The sequence below is a fragment of the Echiichthys vipera genome (assembly GCF_963691815.1).
Source record: "Echiichthys vipera genome assembly, chromosome: 19".
Classification (NCBI taxonomy): domain Eukaryota; kingdom Metazoa; phylum Chordata; class Actinopteri; order Perciformes; family Trachinidae; genus Echiichthys; species Echiichthys vipera.
In genome coordinates this window covers 26,292,930-26,319,719 of record NC_139844.1, presented here as the reverse complement: position 1 = coordinate 26,319,719, position 26,790 = coordinate 26,292,930, and the positions used below count along the sequence as shown (strand labels likewise).

The 26,790-nt window shown below is 44.3% G+C and overlaps 1 protein-coding gene across 1 annotated transcript; it reads right to left on the bottom strand.

The window, feature by feature from the left end:
• Positions 1-2,535: 2,535 nt before the first annotated feature.
• On the bottom strand, positions 2,536-11,926 carry flrt2 (fibronectin leucine rich transmembrane protein 2). The gene is made up of 2 exons (XM_083934183.1): positions 11,456-11,926; positions 2,536-9,115 (listed from the first exon to the last, which is right to left on the bottom strand). Exon 2 carries the CDS (start codon positions 8,666-8,668, stop codon positions 6,686-6,688), a length of 1,983 nt encoding a protein of 660 aa, XP_083790309.1. The 5' UTR covers positions 8,669-9,115; positions 11,456-11,926; the 3' UTR covers positions 2,536-6,685.
• Positions 11,927-26,790: the final 14,864 nt, after the last annotated feature.

Sequence of the window (26,790 nt, the reverse complement as noted above, 5' to 3'; positions counted from 1 at the left end):
GCACAGTGGTTAGAGCAGTCACCCCACGTAAAGAGGCTGAAGGTCATCGCGGTAGCGTCCACAGGCTCGACTCCGACCTGCGGCCCTTTGCTACATGTCTCCCCTCCTCTCACTCTCACTCCATTTCCTGTCTGTCCTTTATAATGAAAGGCTTGAAAACTGCCAAAAAGATCTTTCAAAAAAAAAAGTAATGCAGTGTTGATTAGTTTGTCCCAATGCATCAAATTTTCAATTTAAAGTTCATGCTACAATTTCAATGCAATATTTTGGACACGCACATTTCTCCATGTATGCATTCATAAATAAAACGACAAAAGTTATTTCTACATTTACAGGACAGGGGAATACCTGTTTAAATCTGTCATTGCTTTTTACTTTGATGGTGTTATGGATGTTTTCCAGTATCTGATTTTCACTCTGCGAATGCTTTCACTGAGCCGCATTTCCCATCACTGGTGAAGAAGACATTTCATTAAAGTCAATTCAGATATTTGTTTCAAAACACATTAAAAAGGCATGAAAATGATTTTACACTGAATTATGGAGTTAGAGCATTGAACAGTTTTCCCCTTTTTTGGGGGGGGGGGGGGGGGGCTGAAATCATGGCTCAATTTTGCGCTGGAGCCACAGAAACAGAACTTCCTGCACACACTGGAGAGGAAATTTCACACTCACCGTTGACTGACTGTTGTGTGAGGGGGGCCTCCTTGTCAAGTCTGTCTGCTATCAAAAAAAATGCCCATGTGGTGGGATGTACTATAAAGAGGGTAAAGAAGTCAGACCTTCTTACGTTAATGCAAGCTGCCAAGTCAAAAAGCGAAGCCTTCATGAAGCCAAAAGTGGATACAGGCGTTAGCTCTGTTAACATATAATGTGAATGACCATTAACATGGCAACAGCAATTAGCTTTGCAATAACGATGTCAGTTTAACAAGGAAAAAAGTCCTACAGCTAGCATAACTGCTACCACCACAAGGCAAATGATTTAGGCATGGACGTTAAATGTTTGCGTTCAGTTGTGTCATTGCTTTGTTTACTGCTTTACAATAAAAACAATACATTAAAATAAAAGGCTGTGGGCTCAATGCTTATGGAAATAATACCATATTGGGAATTACCACAATGTTACAACAGAAAATTAGGTTTCCTATGGCGACCCCATCCCAACATACGGGATGCTCATTAAACAACATGTGTGCACATAATTAGTGGCATATGCTTGCTGTCAAAATTGTTTAATGTGTCAGATCCCACTTTTGTCATTGCTTTACACAAGCTTTAAGTTGTAATGGTGCAATCAGATTTGGCGAACCACTCATTCGAAACAAGCTAGTTGCTAAGAACTTACAAGAACCTCACACACTAACTAAGCGCTGGCCTTTCAACCCAACCCTGATGAACCGACGGGCTAGCATCACATTCTGAATCTCCCACGGTGCTCGTTACACACACGAGCAGTGGAGAACAGCAAAGCAGATGATTTTAGTGCCAAAGCTTCAGTTCACCCTCTTGACCTCCCGAAAAAAAAGCCTAAAGTTGTGCAATAACAAATCACATTTTGACATGATTTCGAGAAAAACACCAATTTCCCGCTCAAAATACCAGAAGGGCACACCCTCTTGTGTTTCAGATGAATACATGTGGTTAATTGTCATAGTGAATTAAGATTGGGCTAATGTGGGTTTTTTAGTGGGCTGGAGGTTTCATTGGGATGCGGTCGTGGAGAGGGAAAAATTGGACTTCTAGTAGAAAACAGGGATTTGGAGAAAGAGCCCATTCTGGGACTTAGTTGTGCTGTACACATAGAATGAGAGAGTATCCTGGATTTTCACAAGCTGAACGCTAAGCTGTGGTGGCTACGCTAAGACGTCTCAAACCTCCTGTACAGAAATAAGAGGATAATTTGGCATGGTGCGGTAAAGCACAAATCTTTGATCCCGAATTGCTAGTGTCTGACCCAAAATAGATTTAACTAGGCCCGTGCTCATGTTCAAACTCTCTCCTCGTAGCTTAACAGCTTGCCAGCACCCGACGCTAATATTCATTCATTCATCTTCATCTACTTATCCCTGTCAGGGTAGCGGGGGGGCTGGAGTCGATCCCAGCTGACATCAGGCTTGAGGCGGGGTCCACCCTGGACAGGACGCCAGTCTATCACAGGACACATAGAGACGAACAGAGACAGACAACCATTCACACCTACGGGTGATTTAGAGTCATCAATGAACCGAACACCTGCACGTCTTTGGACTGTGGGAGGAAACCGGAGAACCCGGAGAAAACCCACGCAGACACGGGGAGAACATGCAAACTCCACACAGAAAGGCCGGGATGCGAACCTGGAACCTTCTCGCTGTGAGGCGACAGTGCTAACCACTCTGTAGGATCACTCATTAACGCACAGCAGAATAGAAACTTTCATTTCGCCCTAAAATAAAAAAAGGAGTGATTGCTCAAATCCAATGGCTCTTTTATTTTCAAAAAGCTTCACTTAAGTATTTACAGTTTGTGCAAAAACATTTAAAGGTTTCAAGGACTTTACATTGTAAGTTCAACCTCAAGGCACATACATGGAACAACATCAATATTTCATCATGAGAACAGAAATTTAACTTTGGTTCCTAAGAAAACTTGGCGTGGATGGCTAACATAACACTGCAGCGCCTTGATGAGGAGCCAGGACGGCAGAGTATCCCGACACAGCCGTTTTACATGCACTGTAAGTTTCCAGCCTTCTCTCTCTAAACCTCTCCGTACGGTTGATCATACTGTACCTTAGCCACCACTGGGTGATTGCTTGAAAATAAAAGTCCCACAAAAAAAGAAAGAAAGAAATGAAAGGCTATGAAGCTAAATACAGTACATGCAAAAATCCTTGAAAGAATGTAACTGGCTAATAGATATTTTCAGTGAAGGTTTTTGCTTGAAGGAAGAAAAGGTGACTCCGAATGTGTTCGCCCACTCTGTGTTTTGTCTGAACTGACCTCCGAGAGATTAAACGTAATTATTTCAAGGGGATTCAATGGGCTTTAAGGGAAATTACTTCTCGGCACCCTGAAATAGTAATAATCCGACGCTAGCAGTCTGTAATACGTTCTGTGTGATTCCATTGGTCACGGCACGGCAGCCGCATTCTTTCATCAAGCAAATAGAAAATTAAGAGTAATGTTCGCATCAAAACAACCACCAAAGCTCTTTTCCCCCGTCTGGTTGAATCATTAGCTATGCTCCACTTAAGGTCTGGCACTAGGGATGAACAGTCTCACGTTAGCTACTGTGCATCATGCTTAGTGGTGTTCTTCCTGTTAATACTGTTATTGTTGCCGTGGCTGCAAAGTGCCGGAGAAATGTGCTTTCTATTCAGTATTCTTGTTGCCGTCTTTCTCTGTCTCCTCTGATCTCCCTCCCTTTTAACTCTCTGTCTAGATAATCATTCAGTCCTGCATAAAAGGTAAGGCAAATATCTGTCTCCGTTACACATTCACAGACAGGGGAGATACTGTATGTTGCACCACTTTGACCCCCACCTGCTTGGTCAACATGTTGCTTAAAATCGGGCTTTCATCTATAACAAAGAATAATAAACAATATTTGATGTAAATGTTCAAGTGTTTCCGTGTGTGGGGTTATGGTCAGCTATGGGTATTAGTAGAAAAAGGTCAAAGTAAAAAGTGGGGATGCTTTGATAACCACAGAAGATCTCAGTGTGAAGAAACCCAACTTAAGATAAATCCATCTAAACACGTCACGTACTGAAGAACTGAGTCTTAAAATCTTATTTTGCTTAAAACACTTCATCTGCCAGTGAACGAGATCATTACAATCATTCATTTTTGCGATGCAAATCATCTTATTTTGACATTATTATTATTCATTTAAAGAAATAGTTCCAACAAAAAAAATTATATTATATTATTCACATTCTTGCCAAGAGTAAGATGAGAAGATTGATACCCATCTTTTGTCTGTACGCTAAATATGAAGCTACAACCAGCAGCCAATTAGCTTAGTTTAGCATAAAGACTTGAAACAGGGGGAACCGGCTAGCCTGGTAACAAAATGAATCTACCAACACCTCTACAGCTACTAATTAACACAATCTTGTTTGTTTAGTCTGTACAAAAGAAGTGTAAAAGTGACATTTGGTGGATTTATGGTAGATATTTATTTTGCTTTGTACAGATCCAGGCTAACCGTTACCCTGTTTCCACTCTTTATGCTAAGCTAAGCTAAGCTAGCTAGCAACAGCTTCATGTTTAGCATACAGGCATCAGTGGTCTCAATCTACTCGTAAGACTCACAGCAAGAAAGTAATTATGAGTATTTAAGAAAACTGAGCTATTGCTTTAAATATTTTCTTGATAACAGAAATGGGAAAAAAGGAAATCCAAAAAATAGGCATGTAATTGAAAACAAGATTTAAGACATAATATTACACCTTATGAAGTGTTGGGAGAGATTCAATTACGTCATTGTGTTTGTTAATGTTTATAATGATTTGGATAGGGTGCTGTTGGAGCTACGGCTGGAATTAGAGTAAGTGCAGCTACTTTTGAGACGTCCCAATGCCGAGGTAAATCCTCTCAGAGATTATCTCGACACTCTGTAAAAACTCGAGTACAAGCCCTTAAAAATCATTCTCTCCCGTGCGTGTTTGAGCAGCTGAATCTGTGCGCCTCACAAAGAGTTAACACACACTCTCCCTCTCTACCAGCGTGAGCTCCGTGCAGCCGAGTGAAAATAAGGTCTACATATTTTCTGCCTTTTTTGGTCGAGGATTATGAGGGGGGGTGCAGAGGGGTCAGTGGTGGGAATTCTCTAAGCTTGGCCCCTCAAAATAAAATCTTGTCAAATCAAATAAAGCCTTCTTGAAAAAGTGCATAATGAAGACCTCTGAGTGGCACCTCGCATGCAAAGAGCTGCCACCACAGCCTGCGCGCTGAAGGGCAGGGAAAGTGTTTTAATGAGCCCATGCGGGGATCATAAGGGCAGAGACACAGACGCGGAGAGAAAGACAGAAAGTGAGGGTAGATGGGGTGAGGATCATCATCGCAGGAATTAATGGTTTGAAGTGAGCAGGTACATTGTTCAGGTGAGCAAACCATAAATGAAGCAGACAGTCTCATAAATGCTCACAAAGGGGTGAATGATGAGACGCCGGATGAGCTGCTCGGTCACAGACGTGCAGCATTGTGAGGCTCGTGGGCGGCGCGCAATCTTATTGTTATAATTTCCTAATTTATCAGAAAGCCTAATGAACGCCGGGACGAGGTTGAAATAAGTGGGTGTATAATTATCATCGTGTGTGTGTGCTTTCTCAAAATGCGTCATGCTCTCCACACACACACACACACACGCACACGCACACACACACACACACACAGGGAGGGACAGAGGCCTTCCCCTGAATGATAAACCACAGTGGTGGAAATCCATATCATTTAGCCAGCAAACACAGAAAACACTGTTAGTTTTAAATGATTCCACATCATTAAGTAGCTCGATGAGCAATATTACTCCAAACAATGCTGTTTGAGCATGAGTAATGCTGTCTGGGTAATGGACTTCAGAGGAATGGTGGATGTAAAGTAATCGTTTTTTGTTTTTTTTCCTTCTCAGTGTCTCGCCCTCTGCTTCTCTGTCCCACACACGACGCTAAGGGAAAGTGCCCCCTTGTGGCTTCACTCGCCAAAACAGAGAAAAATAAGAAGCTGAAAATAAAAAGGGAATTTCTTTGAAAGGATATGCGAGTCTCAGCACATCCATGTACCTCATTAGGGACCAAAATCCTTTGTTCCTTCTTTACACTCATGTTAATAATTACACCTCCTCACTAACACACAAATGTGCTGAAAATGGCATATCCCTTTTGCAGAGTTTTCCGCAAAGTGTGTCCTAACTAAGCCCACCCTTGTTCCACTGTAAACCGGTGGAACAAAGATGCGTTTAGTATTAAGGCACTTTCGGGAAATCTCAGTCCAGGCTTTGTTTCGACAGCACCGATAATATTCTTCCCACACGAGCGTCCACAATCCCTTTCATGTGATCACCACCTCTGCTCATTTCCTGCCTCGCTTCCATTAATAAGAAAGTGCACTTCAGTTCTTTTTTTTTTTTACAACATACCACCAATGAACCAGTGCTATATTTCCACGGCGCTCTCATCAGCCGTGTTTGGATTTCCCCTGTGCTGTGTTGTCTTTACTACTGTTCTGTTGTACTGGGGAGGGTTTGCAGTGTTTCAAAGAGCAGAAAGGCCATATTTTGCTTCTGTGGTTAGCAAAGGATCCCAGCCCTCTAAGCGCCCCAACATTTCCAAGGCTGACAGCGTCCGTCAGAAGCTACACCCAGGGTGCCGTGATTGTACAAATCCATGTTCGTGTACAGTACTGACCATTAAAACAACGTTCAAAACCCTGCTGGTTATAAAAAAAGAAACACTTGTATCTCTTTTTCCTAAGATAAAAAAGATAGCAGAGAATCCCACATTATTATCCACAGTATAAATTACATTGTAGACAGAACTTGGAAATATATATAGTACAGTTATATTTCATTAGAACTTTTATGTTTTTTTTGTCTTCACAAACGGTGTATGTGTGTGTATCTATGCATGTATTAAGTGTCTCTGGTATGTGTGTGTGTGTGAGTGTGTGTGAATGCCGCTGTACTATTTGCTGCTGCATCACGTGTGGCAGAACTCTGTACTGGGCACGTTGCTGCTCTTGCAGTAGGCTATGCTGTTGTTACTGAGGTGACAGTCTCTAAATCCAATGCCCCCGTTGGGCGTGTAGATGGGCTGAATACGGAAATCTCCCTTGAGCAGCTGCTCATTGTTCAGGGCCACTATCTGGAAACTGGTCTCAGTCATCTCCAGAATGGAGTTATCCTTCTTGGTTCCAGCCTCGCCGTAGTCGTCTTTTCTCCTGCCCCGGTTGTATTTCCACTTGGTCGAAGATGACCGGCTCTTCCTGTGCATGTGCCAGCAGAACAGGCTGAGCAGCGTTACCAGGATGATGAGCACTGCCCCACCTATGATCCCAGCCATTAGCAGCGTGGAGTTGATGCTCTCCTGTGGAGCTTGCTCTCTGCCGGGAGGCTTGGTAGACACAACAGCCTTGGTCCTGGCCTCAGAGCATATAGTATCCTCTCCAGGCCTGTAGGAGTTAAGGGTGTCCAACACGTGCACACAGATCCGATACACAGACCGAGGCTCCAGGTTGGTGAGGCTAATATGCCGTCTGTCCCCACTCACTGTCCTCTCCCGCATTCCTTCGTTTATTTGGCTTTGGCCCCTTTTGACCCAAGTGACCTTGTAGGCTGTGACGGTGAAATAGGAAGCCCAGCTCACCTCGATACTGGTAGAGTTGACCACGTGGAAGGAGATCTGAAGGGGGTCCTCGTAAGGAGGCAAGGGCCCGGGAGGGTTATTATGGACTGGGGGTAAGGGAGGTGAGGGTGAGTCAAAGTAGTAAGGGATGGATGTGGTGATGAGGGTGGAGATTGTGGTGGCGATGGGGGTGGTTGTGGGTGGGGGTGGGGGTGTGGAGCGGAGGGTGGGCCAGGGCGGCTGGTCAGCATCAACCGGGCACTCTATAATATCCAATGTGAGCTCTCTGATTGCCATGCCACGCACCTTGTCTGGACTCTGGCACACAAACCCCCGGGCATTGATGGAGTTAGGCAAAGACTTGAGCCACACCACCACCCATTTCACAGCACAGTCACAACGCCAGGGGTTATTTCGCACCATGAGATGCTTGAGGCTTGAAAGGCCATCAAACACACCCTGTGTCAGTGTCTGAAGCTGGTTGCTGGAGATATCTAGTCTTTCCAGCCTGTTGAGGTCAGCAAAGGCTGCCACAGGGATCAGGTTAATCTGGTTCTCCTGCAGGCTGAGTTTGACCAGTGACTGGCTGGGTAGGAGGGGAGGGGGGAAGGTGAATGAGTTGCGGGCCAGGGTCAGCTCACGTAGGGTGGACAGCTCCTGGAAAGTCCCTGGCGCAATGCCCTCATCTGTCAGCAGGTTCCCATCCAACAGGAGGCGTTGCAGGCGTGTCACATTCTGAAAGGCCTCCTCAGCAATGTGAGCGATGCGGTTCTCGTCCAACCGCAGCTCTTTCAGGTCCTCGGGAAGCCCAATGGGAACGCTGCTTAAGTGGTTCTTTGTGAGGAAGAGGAGTTTGAGGCTTATTGCCTCCCTAAAGGCCCCTTCTTCCACCCCCACTGTGGAGATGGAATTGTCATCAAGGTGCAGCTCCTCTAGTTGAGTCAGCTGGCTGAGGGCTGCTTTGGAGATTGTTTGGATGTTGTTCTCCTGAAGATGCAGGACCCTGGTGTTTTTGGGCAGATTGATGGGAAATTCGTCCAGCTGGTTGCCATAGAGATACACAGTCTCCACTGTGGCCACATTGTGAAGTTCCACAGGGAAGCCAGCATTGTTTATCTGGTTGTTATGTAGAAAGAGGACCTTGAAGCCATCCTGTATCCCCAGAGGCACTGATGTCAGGCTGCGTTCATTACAGTACACGAACAATTTGTCACAACGACACTCTTCCGGGCAAGAGGCACCCGGGCTGAATTGCATTTGGAGGCTTAGGATGACAGTCAACCAAAATTGCAAGAATGAAGCCCAATCTTTATTCCAGGGTCCAGCCAGAAACTCCATAGTGGAAAAGCAAAACAGGAAAAGGGAAACCAACAAAAAATAAAAAAAGAACTGGGAGGGGATTAAACAAATACGAAAATCACAAAGGCAATGACGTATATCCACCAAAAACCAGACCCACGAAAAGTCCAACTAGGAGAGTTTGGTAATGATGCCGTTAGATGAGAAACGAGCAGGAAACGGTGGGAGTAATCCTGTAAATGCTAGTCCTCAGCTGAGGAGCGATGGTCTCATTAGTGGTGGCCAGTCCGCTGACTGACTCCATCCATGCTGAGACATCAGACCATAGCAGGGCTCTTCACTCGTTGCTCCATGCAGCGCTCAACCAGGGCCAATTTGAAGCCACGCAGTAGAGAGCCACCGCGAGCTCCACTTGCCTGTCCGTCACACTATGCTGGTCCCTGACCAGGGCTGAGTCCAAGGGGGGTGACATTTGGATCCAGAGACCTGTGGGAAAACAAAGAAATGCTGGATTAGTATATTTAGGGGTGGCCTGTTCTCGGAAAAACGGGGCCTCTCTGCTCCCTCTCTTCCTCTGTCTCTTTATTTAAAATACAAACATGGACACACACATACCAACTCTCTTTCCATCCCTCTCTCCCCCAAACAGAAAGACTCTCACAAAACTTATTGTTCACTGCCGATGTCAAATTATGCACTGGCTATTCAAAAAAACAAAAAAAGAGTCAAACCATCTGATAAATATTCAGAACAGCTCTTGCACATCCGGTTTCACAGACATAAAGAAGGCTTTTATCCCTCCCGCTCTATCAAAGGAGGGAATAGAGCCCTGCAAGAGCACACTCACAGACTCACAGAGGTTCTGAGCGACGCTGCTGAATGGAAAACATGCTAAATGGAGATAAGGCTAATGAAGACACCACCTCTTTGAGTGCCAACATGGATGCACGAGATATTTCCTGGAGGAAAAAAAAAAAAAAGACAGAACAGAATACAAGTGACGACTGTCTGCTTTTCTCTCTCTGCTCGAGCAGGCGTGGGCAGAGGTACACGAGTAAACACACAAGTGCTTACAGTAAACACGGGCGACTGTTTTGCCGGTGGTCTAAGGAGGAGCTCGTTATTGCATGTAGGCCCTGAACACACCGTCGCCAAACTCAAGATTTAAGGCCGTGGAGAGTGGAATTACAAAACAAAGATAGAAGAAATGGAGGTAGAGAGACAATGCATATCAGCTCCTCCTCTCGCTGGAGTGACACACACAAGCTGTCAAATGAAATGGGATTGGAAAATAATTTAGTCCCTCCATCTGCAATAAATGATCGATACAGGCTATTTTTCAACATGGAGGGGCTTGTAGTAAAGCACAAGGCCGTTGGATTACAGTAGACCCCAGATCCATTATTCCAAGTTTTATGACCTATCAAACATTTCCCCCCCCCCCCCCACATGATTGAAAGACACCCGTTGTCATCTGTGGGCTTTCATCTTAACTGAAGCTCCACCCTGAGTCAATGTGGTATGACACAATAATGGGAACGACGGGTTGAATGTTAAACACAGGAACGGCCATGAGCGAGGATTAAGGTGTCCTGCAGGGGTTTGTCGAGGAGCAGGAGTAGCCAGTTAGCCTCACTGTTCAGAAAATAACTAGAATTCTCCTCAGAGAAAATAACAAAACAGGAGATTGGTCGTTTCTGGGGATCATGAGAGAGAACTATATCTTTTAAACAAAGGGTAAAAAAGGGTCAAATGAAAAACTGTAGGTAAAGAAATCCACCTATTATACTTTGCAACCCTGTTTTCTTTGCATTCCCTGGGTTATTTGTTGACGGTGTGGAGCCTGTGAGGTCTCTTTGTGACAAAGATGGAGAAACAATCCTTTGACACACATCTGTGATCTACTTTTCTAAATTGAAAAGGCTAAATTTAATCAAATAAGCTTGGGGGTGGGGGGGGGGGGGGGTTTAAGCAACCACACGAGGCGATGAAATGTGCAGCCACAGCAGCAGAGTCAACAGCAGAAGGCAGCAGCATCCAGATTATTGTAGCTGCGTAAATAAAACGCCACCAAGAACCAAGAATAATAAGAGTAAAAAGACGCATGATGTGGAGTTGGCCTGGACGCGGATGGATCAAGGAGGGGGGAGTGATAGAGAGACTTTTTTTTCCTCCCCTCCTTTTCTTTCATTTTGATTTAATTTCCAGCCGAAAGAGCACAGATGAACGCTGTGATATGCGGCCAGGACACTCAGGATTAGAAAACTGGATTTAGCGACAGAGACGCAATTAAAAGTTTAAAATGGATAGGGTATTTAAGGGGCGACGGGAGGCGGATCAGGTACACTTCAAAGGCTGCCCAGTGAGCGCTGTTTATTGGAATGAATTATTTCAAAGGATCAAGTGAAAACCGTTCAGTGCATTGAGAGTAAAAAAAAAAAAAGTCAGGTTTTCTCTCGGGTTCAAAAATGTGGAGCCGTGGTCTTCGGAGCGCAGTGATCTCCAACGCGGTGAAACATCTGATTAACATACAAATAAATTGGCTTACAATTTTGGATTCATCTTAAAAAAATCACTGGGAATTGGTGGATTAATGCCAGTGTGTGAGCTTGGATCGCCTGGAGCTGTGAGTTAAAGGTGGAACCCTGTGCGCGGCTGTGTTTTAAAGGCTCTTGGTTCAGATGTTTAAAATGTTCATTTAAAATAAACGGCGTTCGTTCGGGGTCCAATTCGAAAAGCAGCACACACACACAACTTAATGTCTGCATACTCCGTCTGCAATTCTCTCCAACTGTGTCGTGGCTTATTGAGGAACATCCACCCTACCTTTGGCGAGCCTTTATCCGTTTCAAACCCCGCGACCGCGTTCAACTTTTCCCCTTTGCTTCGAGCCTCCGTCCTTCATGCGATCCTGCCGTGCGACCGTGCGTAAAGGTCCGTTTGGTAACGCCGGTGCGAGTCGGTTCCGATCAGCAGCGTGAACCCGGTGAGTCTACGGAACAGCATATTTGCCCGCATGGGTCCCCCCCTTGGTTGTGGCTGCGCGTCCGACGGCGCCGTTGTCCGCACTTTTTTTTTTTTTTTTTGGTTTGGTTTTTTGGTTTTTCCAGCTCCCGGGCGCTTCACAACGGAGCTCGTCCGCTCGAACTCAACACCGTCTGCGGCGCATGGAGACCGAAGAAAGTGGCAGCAGGGTGATCGCGGCGCCCACCTCTCCCCTTCCACACACTGCCCGAACGGTGAGGACGCGCTCGAAGTGTCCGCCGTGGGCCATGACGGCCGGCTGCGTCCGTCCGGTGCGCTGTTTAGTGGGGGAGCTCAAACTTGCCTTTTAGTCTTTACGCAGCTCGGAGCGGGCTCCCTGCGACTTGTTTTCTTAGATGAATTCAGTTGATAGTGCGACGTGTGTGCTCTGCTCACCTCTCCCTCTCTCTCTCCCCCTCTCTCTCTCTCTCTCTCTCCCTCCCCCCTCCCGTCCCTCCTCCCCTCCTCAGAATGAAGAATGCATCTCCTCCAGCAGCTCGGTGATGGCTCTAAGCCACAGATCCTCCCCACTGCCCTCACACTGCAGAAAATAGTTGTGTCTCTCAACACACTTTATCCCCTACACGCTGTATGCCCGGCCTACCTTCCTCGACCACCACGTCTCCGCTTTCATTTGCATTTTAATCACAAAATCCAGAAACACGGCTCGGAGTCACATTCACCGTGAAGAATCTCTGCAGGAGAGTCCTTTCATTCCCCACTTATTTACGGTGTCCGCGGTCACAGAGGACCTTATTACCTCTGGTGTTCTTGGAATATTTATTGGTCTGCTGTAAGATTTATTCATTTATTTATTTATTTGTGTATTAGGTGGAGCACTCTGTGTTCTTCCTAATTACAGCTGGATACTTCCCGTGCCTTCTTCCGGTGATTTGAGGCATTTAGACTCAGCCAAAGGCATCTCCTCTGACTACATTTATTCTTCTTCTTCTTCGTCTTCTCTAATACTGATTCACCAGAGCTCTGCTGCCCTGTCCACAATCAAGCCGCTCACGCGCACACACACCAGCGCGCGCGCAGGAACATTTGCCCCTATGTTGTATTCACCATCCCATTCTTTTACACGTCTAAAAAACTCACACGTGCACACACATGCATCATGGTAGATTACCATTAGAATATAAATATGAATATAAGCACACACACACACACGCACACACACACGCACACACACACACACAGACACACACACATACAAAAGCTTGTGCACAGAATCATTTGCCCCTATGTTGTACTCACTATCCCATTCTTTTGCACATCTAAAAATTCACATGTGCACACACATGCATCATGGTAGATTAACATTAGAATATAAATATAAGCACACACACAGACACACACACACACACACACACACACACACACAAGCTCGTGCAAAGGAACATTTGCCCCCAAGCTGTACTCACTATCCCATTCTTTTACACATCTAAAAACTCACACGTGCACAAACATGCATCCTTGGTAGATTACCATTAAAATATAAATATAAATGTAAGCACGCACACACACACACACACACACACACACACACACACACACACACACACACACACACACACACACACACACACACACACACACACACACACACACACACACACACACACAGAGGACACTCACTGTTAAAGTTGAACTGAAATTGCAGACTACGTAACTTTTAAAAGAAGAAATAACAACAGCCTTTTTTATAACTGAGAGGTTGAACTCATAAGCAATAAAACACGCCCCCGTCCACTTTTACTACTGGGTGACTAAAGCTGTATAACTGATATTATCAAATCAATTTGTGGACTTTATGACTCTTCTTCTGCTCGTGCAACTGTCTGAATACCTCTATCGTCCACTGTAATCAAGTTCAAGTGTCTTTTATTACCACGCGGCTAGGCTGGTGGTACTAGTGTCAGTACAGGTGTAATGGCACACACACACACACACACATACACACACACACACATCAACAACAGTGCAAACATCCCCACAAAAACATCCAGTACACAACTCAACTTACAATTACAACCAGACCGGTGTTGTGCCGTATTCAGCACCCCTGCCGTGAAATGCGACCCCTCTCATTATAGGTGATATTCTGGATCAGAAGGCTGTTGTTTCCACCTAAAAGAGTAATTTATATACAGGTAACCCACGGTAACGGTCAGAACATTGGTTACTTACAGTCTTTAAACTATTTTAAAGAGTTTAAAAATCACAAACTTGGATAATATCGAACACAAAACAACACCTTTTTGTGTGTTCTGTGGAAATATACTGCAGCCATAATTACAACATGTATTAAATGGATCTTTGGAGCTAGTAGAATGTATTTGATTTAGTGTTTCCTTAATAAAATTCCAGCTTTTCTTGCAATTCATAGGTTCAAAAGTGTGCTTTTAATGTGGTTACCTGTGTATAAACTACTCCTATAGGTGGAAACAACAGCCTCCTGATCCAGAATATCACCTATAATGCGAGGTGGTGCATTTCACGGCAGGGGTGCTGAATTCGGCACAACCTTGGTTCTGTGTATCCCTGGACCGCAAAGCTTGGGGGTAAAAATCTGCTCTGGTTAAGGCTTTCTATCCTGCTCCCCAGTGATCTGCACCTTCTGCTGGGGGGGAGATGCTGAAAGTGATGGTCACCCCTGGGTGCAGAGCGTCATCTCCGGTCTCCATTGCTCGACGGATGGTGCGTCGTGAGAATTTGGAGTCCAATGAACTTTGATGCTCTAGTGATTGATATTCGCTATGGCGTGATGTGTTAAATTGGACCAGTAAACCCTTCCTGACTGTGTTCTTTGAATTCTCTCAGGACGTAAAGTCTCTGTTATTATTACTATAATTATTATTATTGTGTAATTGTGGCCACAGTTATTGCTGTTCTGTAAAAGTAGTCCCACTTTAAAATTGGTATATACCTTTGGTGTTTGTTTATGACTCGCAGAGGTCACTTATTTGGTGCAAAATTACAAAAAATATATATATTTGAGTTGAGTTACTTTATTTCAGGGTTCGTACAGATTTTCTGGGGTCAAATTCAAGCACTTTCAAGGTCTTTGTTCAAACTTTTCCAGCACCTTACAGCTGTGGTAAATTACATATGTCTACAAATACATATTGAAAATTATTATTTCATTTTTCTTACATTAAAATCACGTAAATAGAGATGTTTTTATGTTAATAACAACTGAAATAGCTCCGTAAAACCAGACGGATGAGAAATTAAATGATATTCCTACTCTACAGCTATTTGTTGTGAAATAACTACAGATACAAATTCAATCGTTGAAGCACATTATCAAAATTCAAGCACTTTTCAAACCTTGGAAACACAACATTAAGGATTTCAAGCACCTGTATGAGCCCTGTTGTAATACTTAAGTTTCCCCAAAGGAAGTGAATTTGTGGTTCTACCTGACAATGTCATCTGGCTAAAGGCTAGCGTCCATTAGCTTGCTAGTTTCCGCGCACGCAGCACAATAATTCCTCCCATTCGTTGATGTCGTAAAGGGACTGAGGGCTCACGGTCAACAGCGTGCCTCCTAGCAACGTTACGTGTCAAATGGGTTCCAGTTGCACGGGAAACGCCATGTCCCGAACAGTTGTATCCTCCTGACAGAAAAACCTGTACTATAGCCACAGTGTCATTATTTCATATTCCTTTACACAGGAAATGGGACATAAAAAGAAGGATTCAAATTTCAGTTTGCCTTAAAAACAACACTAAAGCTGTCATGTTCTGTGTTTCCATGTTTATAGCCAAGGCCGGGGTCAGAGAGGCACGCAGCAGTCACATGATCCCCACAGGTCAGCAGGTGCACGTTTGATCCCCACCTTCCGTTGCCAAATAGCATTAATGCAGCTCTCCTGCTCTCGATGACCCACTTCGACACAGATAACTCATGGAAACTTTCACAATAAATGACGTGGCACGCGCTTAAATCACCGGTGTCGTTTCGTCCGATCGGGCGTGCCAGCGCGCTATTGAAGTCTTCTAATGCATCGACCCCTGCGCGAGATGATGTGGTTGTTCTCACTGTTTGCCTTTCATGTTTAATTTTCGCTGCCACATCCCCGAGATGGACGGCTGTTGCGGGGCCCAGTCCACAGCATTTAATTCCTTCATAAATCAAGCTTCTGTGCACGTCATGAATTATTGATAGAGTGAATTCAGAGGAAACAGCCTATTTTTATTTTCTCCTTGATGGACATGTTTTGAAGTAGTGCGCACTGTTCTTAGTCGGCGCGGCGTTATGGGATGTCTCTTTCAGGCACGCAAATGGGCCTACAGTGACAGACACTTAAATGGCCAATATGCAAATATAATGGAGCCGTTATTTGGCGTGTTAATTTGATTTTGTTCATTGTTGTCAAGTGAAATAACTCAGCGGGAGTTAGATGTAAAATAGCCCGGTGACATTGGATTCAAAAAAATGACTTTAAGCTGAAACAAGGTCTAATATTCTGCTCATTGTCAAGTTGAGACTTGTGTTTTAGGTTTCTATGAGAGCAGTTTTACGTGCTGAAATGTTAAATGTTTCTCAGCCTGTCTGTCTAAATGTACCTGTGTTCACCCTCAATTTGACCCCATTTAATGTTTAACATCTCTAAATAATGTCATTTTTTTGCTTTATATTTATGACTTTTCCTCATTTTATGGGGACAACTCATAAAAAAACTAAAATTGTCACGATTATATATATTTTTTATTGTTCTTATCGTACATGTACTTGTGGCATTGGTGTTCCTTTGGGTCAGTTTGATAATCTGGATGATTTAATCATTATTATTATTGTTTATTTTACAATTCAAATATTATATGAGGTCAAATTCATGCTGCTGTCCTTGATAACAGACGTTACTTTCATTCCAGATGTTACAAATAACACAAAATAGCACTTAAACTAACAGACTTACTTTAAAACACACACACAGAAATCCCTCCATGCAGTTTAACATCAGTGATATTTTTCATTTAGTTAAATAAAAACATAAAGTACCCGACTTCACTTGAGTCACACATTGATTTTGATCATTTTCCAGATGTTTAAACTGCTGCGGTCAAATTGACCCCAAGAATAAATGGTGTTAGTAACATTTGAGGGCAACAGGAGGGTTAAGCTCCTGTCTCTTTAAGACCCCCTCCTGAAAGAGCCCGGTCTGCTCTGATCGATCAGCGTCTCAGGGTCTTTTGCATCTGTGTTATCTGCATTCCTGCACCCTCACTGCAGCCAGGGGATGACTGCGACAGCACTGTAGCGTCACTTCCTACCTCTATATAGTATAGTTGTGACATCATAACTGTACAGAAGTCCTGACGGCTCGTTTAAAGACACAGTTTGTAAATACAAGCTGTGCGCGTTCCTCTGTGGATCGAGCTTTCATGGTTTTTATAAAGCACCTCGACCTGCTTTATAATAAAAGACCAAGTGCAATAAAAAAACATGGAAATCTCACTTTTTAAAAGCTTGGACCTTGCGAAGGATATACTTTAGTCCTGTATATTTAAGGTCTGCATTGCTCAACAGCGGAGAAATATTTCAGTCTACACCCTCTCCGGAATCTCAAAGTGGAAATTCCCCTTCTCTGCCTTGCCCAGAAAGCTTCCCAGAGTTTTGGCGTGGCGTATATTTACTCTGCACGCTTGTGTACCTTGATAAAAGTGCAGATACACATGACCCTAGAGCACATCAAAGCCTGCTCTGTCCATCTGCTCCTGTTCAGGCCCCAGACAGTGTTAAAGGAGGGGAGACGGGGAAAGAACAGTCCACTCAGATATGCAGATATGTTTATCCCCTGGTTATATTCGCTCTAACCCCCTGGGACATCATTAGCTTATCACATTTCTCCCTGCATGAATTTACATCTGGACACTGAAAGGCACTTCAAAGATGGCAACAACATCAGTGTTTGAAAACCGCCCCACAAGTATTGGCAGGATCCTTGAAAGAGCTAACCGCGGTAAACCGCAGTAATATTGCAAATCGCAGAAGCTGTGATAGAATCAGACCCATCCCTCGAGACTTCGGTGGCTTAAAGAAAAATATGCTGATAATATTTAGAGCGGGCGATCAATGCGTTGATTAATCTCTAATGGGATGTAATTATGTTTACCCCCTCGATTATAAATCTACATGCAGCTAATATCACAGCGTGGCGCCACTTTCACAGCCCAGGGAACTAGTCAGCCAACAGCATGCTGTATATTTTACTGAAGGAGGGAGCTGAGAGGAGACGAGGGAGTGAGAGGAGCGCACCGACCTGTGAGCCAAAAATAGTCTTTTCGGCCATTTTAGGATTCTTTCTATTGTTGTTTTGTTTCTGTGCAAACGCTTCATGATCGACAGGCACTGAATAACACAATAAACAGTTCATGCAAACACGACAGGACATGGTATCCTGATCATGGTACCAAATGATGACATGCAGCCGTCTAATTCGATGGCTGTGTTAGACTCAAACACCGTTCATCTGCCATCCTTTCTCGTAAAAGTCAAATGAATCAATCCCTGACAGTCGTGTGAGAAAACTCTAATCATCTGAGCCTTTTAACCCTCCTGTTACCCTCAAATTGTACTAACAGTGTTTATCCTTTGGATCAATTCATCCAGAAAATGATCATAATAAGTTGTTGCTCCAGTTTTTATGGTTTTAGGTACTCTCTGTGTATTTGTTGACGGCCTAAACAGCATTTTAAATTAAACACAGCACCTCAAACACCTTCTTATCCATGTATTTGGAAATATACAGGAAAAAAAACCAAATATCTCACTAATTTACCTTAAACTGGATTGACGGATATTCGTGTGGGTTTTAAAGTAAGTACATTATTAGTAAGCACAATTTTGTGCTATTTATAATATTTGGAATTAAAGCGATTTCCATTATCAAGCACAGTAGCGTGTAATTCTGAATATTTTTATTGTGAAATAGATAAAAATAATAATGATTATATCGTCCAAATGATCAACTTGACCCAAAGGAACACCGACACAACAAGTTTGTGTACACGACCAATCATGTCCATTTTAGGTTTTCCCAGTTGTCCCCGTTAAATTTGGAAATGTCATTAAATATGAAGCAAAAAACAAATTATGTTAAGCATGTTGTTAGAGATGTTAAACATTGAATGGGGTCTAACTGAACAGGAGAGGAGGGTTAATGTCACACAGGGTGTTACGTGTGCATTCAGAGTGTATACAGGATTTGTTTGTCAGGGTTAAAGTTGAATAGAAGAGGAGCAAAGCGCTCCGTAGGGCGGTCAAAAGGCCGGCGATGCTCAATCGGGGTCACTTCATGAGTAGCGGCGCAGGCAGCACGCTCTCGCATGAGCATGTGAATTATACGGAAGGCAAAGTGAACGCAGTGTCCCGACTGAATGCTGCCCTGTGCCGATGCCAGGCTGTAAAAACACTGACTTGACAACAAGCAAGCCCCTGTAGTTCTGCTGAGGGAGGGGATGGTGGAGGAAGAACGCCGAGTGAGAGAGGAGAGGAGAAGGGGTGGAAAAGAGGGAGAGAGGGGAAAGCAAACAGGGACAGAAAAAATTGGGCTGGTGAGGTTTGAAATCACTCAAAAGAGGACGGGAAGAGGTCGTGGATTACCGCTGTTTCTGACACGTCATCCCTAATTTAGTATCTCAGACAGGTGCTTGGCAACGCATAATTGTTAAGATAAGTGGGGGCCATTTTGTTCTGACGTTGCTCTCCGCTATGAGAAATAATATAGTTTAAAGGAGCAATCCATCTTTGGAAGGTCTGACTGTATTTGACTGTATATCTGCTTATTGTTCAGTGCTTGCTTATCACGTGGTCGGGTGTAGTTTGCGTCTTTCACGTGTTACTTTTATCACTCCAAAGCGGAAACAGGAACCTTTTCAGACTCTCTAACCGTTTGGATCATTTTGGATAAGAAATATTCGGTTTTAGGGTTACATGGGGGTGTAGTGTTTAGCACTATTGCCTCACAGCGAGAGGGTTCCTGGTTCGAATCCCGGCTGGGGCCCCTCTGTGTGGAGTTTGCATGTTATCCCCGTGTCTGCGTGGGTTTTCTCCGGGTTCTCCGGTTTCCTCCCACAGTCCAAAGACGTGCAGGTGTTCGGTTCATTGATGACTCTAAGAGCGTGATCACACTGTCCTTTTGGCCGCGGCCAAAACCGGTTTTTCAGCTAAAGTCTAGTACCTTTAAGTAGTGTGAGTGCACCCGCTCCGCGCTCAACTGGGGCCAGCTGGCCGTCCACGGCCCGCTTGAAAGAGACGGGCTTTAGCGGAGCCGTTTGCACATGTACGAGCACGAGCGTGCGCACGTGTACGAGCACGAGCCCTACGGCAGTAGCGTTATGTCCGCCTGTTCGGACATGTAAATAGAAGGAGGGACCATGCGCGGATATTTAACAACAACAACAATGGTGGTGAAAGGTTCACGTTGTGTTTACTGCAGATTTGGTCGGATGAAAATATTCAAAAACAGTCGACAAGACGCACAAAAACTCCGAGGTCTACGGAAAGATTTGTAAACAAAGCCACACACACGCGATCAATGCGTGTGACGTGTTACGGCTTGAAGGCGTATGGACAGCAAGAAGCATTGGCCGAGGCCCAGGTAGTGTGAGTACAAACGGGGCTGGAGCGCGGGGGGGAGAGGGAGGGGGGACAAGTACCCTAAAGTCCGGGTCGTGGTCCGGGAGGACAGTGTGATCACGCCCTTAATCACCCGTAGGTGTGAATGGTTGTCTGTCTCTGTTTGTCTCTATGTGTCCTGTGATAGACTGGCGTCCTGTCCAGGGTGGACCCCACCTCACGCCCGATGTCAGCTGGGATCGGCTCCAGCCCCCCGCGACCCCGACAGGGACAAGAGGTTGAAGATGAATGAATGAAGTTGTTCATTAATGTGCACTGTCCCTAACAAATAAAGTATTGATTGATTGACTTTGGGTCTCACGTGGGGAACAAACCCTGGTCTCCGGGGTGAAAGTCCCGCGGTTCCATCCAACCCGTCCGTCCTCCTCACACAGACGTCGGACACTAAAGTAAGAGGGTGCATATACGGTAAATATGATAGCTGTGCCGTGCCCGAGTGCAGCCTCACAGGGCTGCTGGCACGGCCGTGAGACTCTTCATCTTGTTTAAAGATTGGCAGGTATATTTATTCGCCGCATCGGATGCTGTCACTCAAATGTAGTGGCGAGGCATTAAAGGCACAGACTGAGGCGAGCTCAAGTGCTGTCATTTATACTTTCAATCAACATCTGTGCTTCCACTTGATTTAAGTAATTTCCCCCATTTCCCAGGATGACTTCAGACACTTTCTTGGGTAAACAGTGGATCGTTGTGCTGTGCAGCGATATGGGTCAGTGAAGGTGATACAAGAAAATAAAAACGTGGTGTTCACATGAGGAAAAACGTCCTCATGTTTGTATTTTGATTACAAACATGCAAATGTGTTTCCTCCTGTGTAATTAGACCAGAAATAAGCCACTGGGTTTGTTCATTGAGCTACGTTAGCTCCTAAACGTGTCGTTTTCCGGTGTTTTAGAGCCTTTTTCAGTTTAATCCTCTCTGGATCTTTGCCTTGAAACAGTGGTGTCATCATGTGGTATTTGATATTTGAGGGGAAGAAATGATGCAATTAGTTTTAGTTTATTTTGAATATGTGAAAAAACTAAATTATCATATATTAATGGGCAGTCATGAAGAAAAGAGAGAGACAAATAAATAATGTACAATAACAAAGAAGAAGAAAAAAAAGAAGTTGAAGAAGAAAAAGAAGAAGAATTACAGTATTAATCCCGCAACAGGAAATTCAATTTTTTTCACTCTGTTGCTATTCAGGTTACACACACACACACACACACACACACACACACACACACACACATACACACACACACACACACACACACACACACACATGCACAGACAGGACCTAAATACATGCAATTAGTAAAGAGAGAGAGCCCGAGGAGGCTGCCAGTGACCAGCGCCCCGAGCAGTTGGTGGTTCGGTGCCTTGCTCAACAGCAGCTCAGCAGTGCCCAGGAGATGAACTGGCACCTCTCCAGCCACCAGTCCACACTCCAAGTGTAACAAAGTGAACTGAATATCTAACAAAGCATCATTCTATTACAAAGATATTTATCTTAATAAAATATATTATTCTTTATATTATTATAATATATAACATACACACACATACTGAAGATGACACAGAGTACAACATAGCTACCTGTATAAACATACACACACGGACGTACACACACACACACATATATACACATATACATACATACACACATACATATAACACACGCACATATACTGAAGATATGTAACTCAAGGTTAAAGATGTGACGTACTGTTCTTAGCATTAAAGGGGTTAAGCGAGTGTTTTCTGAGAACCTTACGAATCCCAGAGTTTCACCTTATTTGGTGAAAACGTGGCGCTCCACAGGATTTCCTTATCATGTTATCCGTGATGTCGGGGAACAGCACAGCCAAAGTACGCGTGACGCAGAACTGACTCGTGAAAGACGGCCGTGCTGTTCAGAGGTAGAAGCAAAAAAGGCCCGCGAGACAGAAACTTACAAGGGATCATCAGAGAAAGAACAGAAGAGGAGGAAAACAGACAGATGCCAGGAAGGAGCGGGTCCAGGGGTCACGCAAAAGATGGGCCTGATCCCACCTCCAATCCCCGCAGCTTTACTTTTGTTTGAAGTCACATCTGGGCTAAATTTCCCCTTCTGACTCGAGCAGAGAGGAAGTCTTCTGGGTGGGTGGAAGGGGGCTCAGGGCCGCTCCTGCCTCCCAGGCTTGGCTGTGCAAACACTGTAGGTCCATGAGTCACTGAAGCAGGGGCTGAGCAAACCTACATCCAGACCCTGACTCAGTGCTCATCATCGTGGACCTGTGGTGTCTACTGGAGTGACACAGACGTCCTATCAGTCAGATCAGGGTGTGAGGGGCAGGATAATTATTATAAATCTAACGTTAGAGCATTAATCATAATCAGGACTGGGGATTTAAAAGTCTCCAGCATCGTGAACAATATCTGTCGACTGGCCAAAATGTTAACATTAACGTCCAGAGGTTCCAGACCTCGGGGTCAGGTCCCCCTCCTTGGTGGTCTGGACCAGACCCCCGCTCCCGTGCCCCCCATGAGAAGATAAAAAGAGGAAGGAAATAGGTTTTTTTGACATTTTGACCATGACACATCCTCTGTCACTCGTCTGGCACGGTCTGACGTTCTGGTATGTGGGGGGTGAAAACACCCCGGCGTGTTCCTATTTCTTTAAACCCGTCACAGTGGTCCCGGGCAGCGCTGAGCCCCAGATGCAGTGATGGTGAGCTTGCAGAACAGCAGAAGGGCCACCCCAGCAAAAAAACAACAACCATGCACCCATGCATTTTCCTCAGAACTGTCAAAACACAGATATGTACTGTATGTTTTAAGATTTAACAATTTGACATGAACAAACATGTAAAATAGAAGTTTTATTAAGACTGTATATTGTGTAAAAATGGATTTTATGATGATTTTGCCAAGTGGACCTTAGAGATATTAAAGTGCCACCATTCCCAAGAGTTCTGCTCGGCCTGTGAAAATGTTTAAATGTCCAGGTTATAGACAATGACCCTGATGATGTCATCAGAGTGATCTCGGCCCTGGCTCGTAAACTACAAATTAAAACAGACGTCTGCCACTGCACACTATAAAAAATGTGTTTGTAAATAAGAATTAAATATGAATTCATTAAAAACAATAACAATCAAGATTGTACAGTGATAATTTTGGCCGGTTTAATAATAATAATAATACGTATAATAATTTAATAATGTTTAATGTGATTTGTGCATTTTCAACATTAATTAGATTAAAGTCGCCTCACAGAAAGAGGGGTTCCTGGTTCGAATCCCGGCTGGGGCCCTTCTGTGTGGAGTTTGCATGTTCTCCCCGTGTCTGCGTGGGTTTTCTCCGGGTTCTCCGGTTTCCTCCCACAGTCCAAAGACGTGCAGGTGTTCGGTTCATTGATGACTCTAAATCACCCGTAGGTGTGAATGGTTGTCTGTCTCTGTTCGTCTCTATGTGTCCTGTGATAGACTGGCGTCCTGTCCAGGGTGGACCCCGCCTCACGCCCGAAGTCAGCTGGGATCGACTCCAGCCCCCCCACGACCAGGACTGTCTTTCATACAAGGCCTCGGTGCTTTACAGTGAATTAAAAATGAATACACATAAGAAAGAACAAATGACCTTAAATAATATGTTTACGTTATTAAAACACACACACACACACACACACACACACACACACACACACATATATATAGACTCTGTAAGGATGGCGAATAGATACTCTGTATATCTCTATGTCATCCTGAAAGCGTGCTCCCCCATCCGTGACCCCCACCTTGATCTGATCAGGACCTCACAGCTGTGGACAGCTGTTTAAAGGCTCAGCCCGAGCTCGGATGACAATCTGTGTTTATCTGCGGCTTCCCCCTCCGACTAATTAACTAAGCCCTGAAACACCCGAACACCACGGTCCCCTGAACCCCTTTCTTTCCGACAGCTTCTCCCCGCGGCTGATTTATTATTGTGCAATTTCAAATTAGTGCTGAGTGGAGGAACGTCTCACAACAATTTACACTCTCGTGACCTGAGACGCTTATTAATTACTATATTCTAATTAGAGATAATTAGAATATAGTACATATGACGTAGTTTCATACGGACAGATCTAATTCCTGCTTATTTACTTAACGCTGAATGAACCAAAGAGGAGATAATTGTTGTTATCAAGGTTATTATTATCATCGTCGTGCTTTAATTTAGCGAGGTAGATTATCCTAAACAGACTCTGAGGAGGGGGGTTGTTCATTTTCACTTCCCCTGTCTTCACTTTCAGATGCAACGCCACGCCAATCTTTATTCCTCGTGGAAAGTTTTAATTGCCTGGGAAGCAATGAGACGTTTTTGCTTGCAGTACGGCTGAAATCGCACAATGTAGGGAACATTTGAAGGGTTGTATTCTTTATTTCAGCCTTCCCTTCGTCTTTCAACGTGAGAAACCCCCAACGCACGAGTCAGACTGTTGGCTGAATCCAGATTACATCAGAAGGCAGGTGAGAGAGCTTCCAACAGACAGCTAAAAAATATAATTACACTGTCAGACACGGCTCAGCCGCAGTGTTTAATCCTTTGCCACGCTGATGCCATTACTACTGTCTTTTCCTATCAAACGTCGTAATTTAATATTCTTATCCTGCGTCTTAATATGCGTCTCTTTCCTCTGGTTCATTCATCATCATCATCATCATGATTTTGGTTTCATCTTTTTTATTCTAGTAACAATCACAGTATTAGCTTTGGCAATCTGTGCTGTAACCCGACGCTCGAGAAGCTTGGCAGGAGTTCACTTGCTCTTATTTTGGAGCGTTGCTCACAAGTTGAAATGAAACTCCTCACACTCACTAACATGTGAGGAGAAACACAAATGCAGACGTGACGCGGGGTTGAAAAAATTGCATCTCACGTCGACGCCGTTATTGCATTATCTTTCAATCACGAGATCGTCCGGAGCTGCAGCACCCTGTCGTGAAAAACACAAATGAGATTTTTGCTAAGTAGCATTTTTGCCCCATATGGTTTTGCTGAGGCAGTAGCCCCCTTTTAAGCAATCTGCGGTTCCATCTGGTCATTGTGGTTTTTGCCCCTCACCAAACTTCGCTGGTGCTTCTGGGACGCCTGATGAATCAAAGCGCCTCGTTCGGCCTTTTATTAGCCTCGTCTTTGAGTCCCGCGAAGGAGGAGGAACAAAGGGGCTCAGAGGAACAGTTCCAGCCGGAGAGGAAGAAGAGGAGGGAAGTGGAGGGGACGAGTTTGGTGTGAGCGATAATGTAAGACGTATCGATTCAGAGGGATCCGTTTTCATTGCTCATCCCTCACGGAGCGGCAGATCGCTCTTCCTCTCTCGCTCAGGTGGCACGGGGCCCAACCCTGGCGCCTGCCACCCTGCCCAGATTAATTGAAGCATGCTGTTGTAAATGAATCACATATGGCTAATATCTCCTCCACTTTCCCCTCTCCGACACACGCTAGCATCACCTATCCTCGTTTGAATTCTATTTTGGGAGCAGACGACCTCACTCTTCACTCTTCCCGCTTACTTTTAAGGAGGTACCGCTCAACACAAGAGAGAGAGAGAGAGAGAGAGAGAGAGAGAGGGAGGGACAAAAAAAACGTAGGTACTCAAGGTCAGGTGTTGATCGCTTTAAGTTCACTGCAAAATTCATGACTTTCCCTTTTGGTTTTTCATTTGTCTCCTTCCACAGTCCACTCTTTGCTCTTAACTTGGCACAAAGCAGATTAATTGAGCTGTCTTAGCAAAGGTAGGAGAGAGCCGACGCACCTGTCCCCGGTGCGACCTAGTATTAAGATGAATGCGTCATAGCTTTGGTCTTTATTAGTTATTTATAAGACCCACTGCCCAGAATAACAGCGCTAAAAGAAGGGGGACGGAGTGAACAGTCACTAACAGCGTTTTTGGCACTAACGCTCACGAGGCAGTATTGTGAGAGAGTGATAAACGTCGACCAGAGTGACATTAACAACCACGTCCTGCCGGGCGGCGCGACCTGGTCGTCATGTCAACACACCGGGCAGAGGATTTGTTTTTCTTAATGTATTTTGACACAAACTGTTGTAATCCTGTAATGGTCCCACACAGAGAAAATCCCCCCCCCAAAAAAGTTTTTTGTTGTATTTCCTTGTTCCTCTCGTCACTAACACTAAAAAAAAATCAATTACTGCTCTTTAGGCTGACGACACGGCGCTTTTTGTCGTTGGCGTAAAATGACACTTTTTACAACTTTCAACAGTTTTCAGGATTAAACTCAATAAGTAACATTTATAAAGATGCATTTTTATGGACAGGGAAAATGTGTAAGGCAACATTTTTACATTAAACTGTCAATTTAATGTATAAATAAAAGCACTGATAGTAAAATAAATATAACAAAGACGTTTTAAGATGCAGTGTACATTATAGATGACGGACAAAATCTTTTCTTTATGTTATTCTATAAGCCACTGGAGTATTTTCAACTAAAACACAGACTTTGGGAGGGGT

Bases quoted from the DNA above. Each gene is read 5' to 3' on its own strand.
- flrt2 (XM_083934183.1), bottom strand. From the start codon at position 8,668: ATGGAGTTTCTGGCTGGACCCTGGAATAAAGATTGGGCTTCATTCTTG.